The following is a 4,736-nucleotide window of genomic DNA, read 5'->3' as shown; positions in this document are numbered from 1 at the left end:
TGGGTTAATGTTGGACCATTACCTCCTTTAGCAGGAGCTAGCTGCTAACAGGCTAACTGTGTGGACGGGTTTAGCTAGCGTTAGCTTAGCAGCAACACATAACACACGATCAGTGAACCGCAGGATAAACACACCTGGTTCTGTGCGCAGCTTCACTTGAGCTGCTGAAAGCTCGCCGAGCAGCTCACGATGGCGGCGGTCCATCTCCTCTTCATACTCCGTGATCGTCCTCTCAAAATGTCCGAAGATGTCCTCGACAGCCGCGGTGAGCCGCTGGTTGATGAACACCCTCAGACCGTGGAGTCTGGACATCTTGCTCACTCAGGCAGAGAAGAAGAAGAACCGACGCTCTCGTTTCTTCGGCTGTTTTTAGTTTGTAGGCTGTGAGTCCTGCTCGCTGCTCTCACCAACATCCGGGTCACATCTAAACAAATAAAAGCCCCGGGTGACGACAGATACATTTACTCTGTTACTCTTTCTAAATATTGTACTGAAGTACACATTTGAAGTACTTGTATTTTATTTTAGTCTTTTCTTTCCATGCTACTTTCCATCTTTTTTTCACTTAATAATGTTCATGTTTTAGTACTGATGTTAATAACGTTAATAATCTTAATAACGTTAATAACGTTAATAATGTTGATAATGTTAATAACGTTAATGTTTTAGTAATGATGTTAATAACATTAATAACGTTAATAATGTTAATGTTAATAACGTTAATGTTTTAGTCATGATGTTAATAACATTAATAATGTTAATAACATTAATAACGTTATCAACGTTAATGTTTTAGTCATGATGTTAACATTAATAACGTTAATAATGTTAATAATGTTAATAACGTTAATGTTTTAGTCATGATGTTAATAACATTAATGTTAATAACATTAATAACATTAATAATGTTAATAACGTTAATAATGTTAACAACGCTAATGTTTTAGTAAATGAAAAATGATGTTAATTCGGATTCAGGTTTATTGCCAAGAAAGTTGTCACATAGAAAATGTGTTCTTTTGGTTTATAACAATAAACATAATTAAACAAAAGTCAAGAAACGTGAATGTTTGTAATGAAATTATGAAGAAAATACTGTAATTATAATTATAAATATATATTGTATCTGTTTTAGATCCTATCTGTGGTAGTATCAGTATTCATCTTTATCTTATATTTAATATTAACATTAATATTTATATTTTATATTTAAATATTTATTTATACTTGTTTAATTATTTTTTATTAATCAGTTAAAAGCTGCTTAAATAAAGAAATAAAAAACAAACACAAAATAGATAAAAGAATCAGAATCAAACTACAGTCAAGTGAAGATCATATACAGCTTTATATTATTATTATTATTATTATTGTTTTCCATCTGTGGTTTTGACCAGTTTGCGTTTATGAAGAATGCAATGTGTTAAATTGTCAGAGATGTAATAAATAAATAAATAAATGTATTACTTAGTAAAGAGTAAAACCTTCAGAATAAAATACAAAATAAATAGACTGACCGTCAAGGTTAAACTTCAATACATAGTATATTGACAAGCTTCCGAAATCCCCACTTGTTATGAACGCAGCACGGTTGAGCGCGGACCAAGTGTTGATGTGTTGCGTGTAAAAATATATATATTTTACATGAGTAGTCATTTCACCGGGAAACCAACTGGGTTTTTACTTTGAAGTCCATAAACTCAAATATACCGGAAGTGATTGTCCTCACTCTGGCTAACTTGGAACAAGATGGCGTCTGCTAGAAACGGAGAGTCCTTTTTGTCTGTTATGAGAAATAGTTCGTGAGAATCAACGTTACCGATACATCTTGGTCTCTGTGTGTCCGGATAAACCTTCTGAATGGACTTTTCTCTCAACGTGTTTCCTCTGACTCATCTCCCGGTAGCCTACAAAGCTATTGGAGTTAGCTTAGCATGCTAGCTGGGACGGAAGTGATCCACACAGCGCTAGTCAGAGTTTAATGAGAGTAAACGGTGTTTGTGACGCAGTTTGTGTGGTTGTGTGAAAATGTCTAAAGTCCAAATGCTGAGATGTTTAGTCAACCAGCGACTAACTGCGGCTGCTGAAGAGATATTTGGTGTGTTTGAAAGAACGATAGCAGAGTACGAGGAGGAACTCTCTCGTTCAAAAGAGGAGAACGAGCGACAACGGAGACTACTGGACGCTGTTTTCATCCCTCAGCTTCGGTTACACAGAGCAGGTTGGTTCTCTTTACTTCTTCTTCTCTCTCTCTGTTTAAACTGACGTCACATCAGCCGCCAGTACAACAGGAGAGCGGCTCTATTCTACACGTTACGGTAACTGAACTATAAACCAGCTTCACCTCATCACCAGTCCTGGTCCTCTATTCTGAGAATTATCGCTAATCTTTTACACGTTTTAAACCACTGGACTGTCTGCTTCTATCAGTACTCCGACACTCGGTCGTGGATCACAGCGGTTCAGCAGAGTCCTCCACACATGGCTCCAGTCCGCCTGCAGGACCAACAACGTGGGCTTCATTCTAGGACCAGAACGATGGTATTCATCTCAACAAGCTGGGTGTACACCTGCTATCGGCTAATTTACAGCACAATCCTGTCCATGTGACTAAATACACACACACACACACACACTACTTCCTCTTCTTCTACGCTCTCCTGTTGTCACAGAGAGGCTGCCCGTTCACACCGCATTCACAAACCATCAACAAGAACAACCTCTGCTCCGTCCGTCCCAGTGACGTTCATATTGGCTCCCAGTGCAAGTTCATCATCTACAACCTCACTTCTGTCAGCTCCATCCCATCTCTGGGATGGAGCCCCCCCCCCCCCCGGATATCATTACCTGGACGCCCTGATGGCCACGGTGGAGGAATTGCCACTCTTTACCGGCGACACATAAAAACCAGCATGACTAACATCGAAACTCCATCATCATTTGAACAGCTGACATTCAAACTCTCTGGTCATTTCAATTATCTACCGCCCCCCCCAAAACCCAACCCTGCCTTCCTTTCCGACCTCTCTGGATTCCTCACCCAGCTCTGCTCCGCCTCACCTTCCATCCTGTTGCTCGGTGATTTCAAGATCCACATTGACTCCTCAGACTGTAAAATTGCCACAGAATTTCTGGACATGCTTAAATGCTTCAACTTCATGCAACACATCAACCCACAACCGCGGTCACACCCTGGACCTGGTCTGTTCCACTGGAGTCACCATCCACCACCTCTCCGGCTCCGACCATCTATCCATCATCATGGAGATCGACATCCCAGAACCCAAACCCACGCGCACCATCACTCTCCGTAATATCAAGTCTGTCTGCCCCTCATCCCTGTCAGCCTGTCTCACAAAACATTCTCCACACTCACCCCCTCCCTTAGCCCCTCCCCCTCAGACCTGGTCAACCTCTACAATAACACACTATCCTCCTGCCTTGATCAGCTTGCTCCTCTCAAAACCGCAACTGTCTCTTTCACCTTTGCTCCCTGGTTCACCGCTGAACTCCGCTTCATGAAATCCCGGAAACGCAGACTAGAGCGACTCTCCAACCAAACCGGCCTCACAGTTCACACCCTGGCTAACAAGGAACATACAGCAATACAAACTTCCTCTCAATACTGCTCGCTCCACCTACTACTCTGGCATCAACTCCTCCTCTCTGTGATCAATTCCTCCTCTCTGTCTATAACTCCTCCTCTCTGTGATGATCAACTCCTCTCTGTGATGATCAACTCCTCCTCTCTGTCATCCACAACAACTACAGACTCATCTCTAATCTCCCTTTTCTGTCTAAAACACTGGAACACACAGTTGCCCTCCAACTCAAAACCCACCTGGACTCAAACCAACTGTCTGAACCATTTCAATCACAGCACAGAAACTGATCAAAGTCACCAGTGACCTCCTCCTCTCTGTCTTTAACTCCTCCTCTCTGTCTTTAACTCCTCCTCTCCTCTGATGAACACTCCCTCAACATCCTGATACTGCTCGACCTCAGCGCAGCCTTCAACACCATCAACCACTCCATCCTCCCATCTCGAGTCCTCTCTCCACATCACTGGCACAGCCCTCTCCTGGTTCAGATCATACCTCTCTGACCGTGAACAGTTCATCAGCATCAACAAATTCAAGTCTGATACAGCCCCAGTCTCTCACGGTGTCCCCAAAGGTTCAGTACTCGGTCCCCTCCTCTTCATCCTCTACCTGCTCCCCCTTGGCGACATCATACACCTCCGTGGTCTCCAGTTCCACTGCTATGCTGACGACACCCAGCTCTACATCTCCACCAAATCCATCACCCCCACCACCCACTCCACCATCACCAACTGCCTCACAGATATAAAAACCTGGATGCAAGCAAACTTCCTCAAACTGAACAGCGACAAATCTGAAGTCCTCATCATCGAACCCAAATCACAACTTCTCCCTCTGCATCGATGGCACCACTGTTCCTGCTTCCACACGTCTGTAACCGTGGTATCATTTTTGATCAAACTCTCTCCTTTGAACGTCACGTCAATCACATCACAAAAACCGCCTTCTTTCATCTCAAAAACATCGCCCGCCCGTGCCTCTCCTGCTCATCCACGGCTTCATCACCTCTGGACTGGACGACTGCAACAGCATCCTGTACGGCTCATTCACCACAATCATCAACAAACTACAATACATCCAGAACTCTGCTGCCAGTTCAAGATTCTTCTCATCACATAGTATAAAGCCCCCCCC

The 4,736-nt window shown here is 43.0% G+C and overlaps 1 protein-coding gene across 3 annotated transcripts in view; it reads left to right on the top strand.

Moving 5' to 3' along the window:
• The first annotated feature begins 1,740 nt into the window (after positions 1–1,740).
• LOC116377638 (gastrula zinc finger protein XlCGF57.1-like) overlaps positions 1,741–4,736 on the top strand; it is a 7,275-nt gene continuing 4,279 nt past the window's right edge. For all 3 annotated transcript variants that reach the window (XR_004212223.1, XR_004212224.1, XM_031839311.1), the window contains exon 1: positions 1,741–2,221. Coding sequence is in view for 1 of the 3 variants with exons in the window: in XM_031839311.1 (XP_031695171.1) it covers positions 2,029–2,221 (193 nt within the window). In the remaining 2 variants the exon portion in view is untranslated. The remainder of the gene's footprint in view (positions 2,222–4,736) is intronic.

This window comes from Anarrhichthys ocellatus, unplaced genomic scaffold, assembly GCF_004355925.1.
Source record: "Anarrhichthys ocellatus isolate YVR2014 unplaced genomic scaffold, GSC_Weel_1.0 scaffold1483, whole genome shotgun sequence".
Lineage (NCBI taxonomy): Eukaryota > Metazoa > Chordata > Actinopteri > Perciformes > Anarhichadidae > Anarrhichthys > Anarrhichthys ocellatus.
This window is presented reverse-complemented; position numbering and strand designations above follow the sequence as displayed.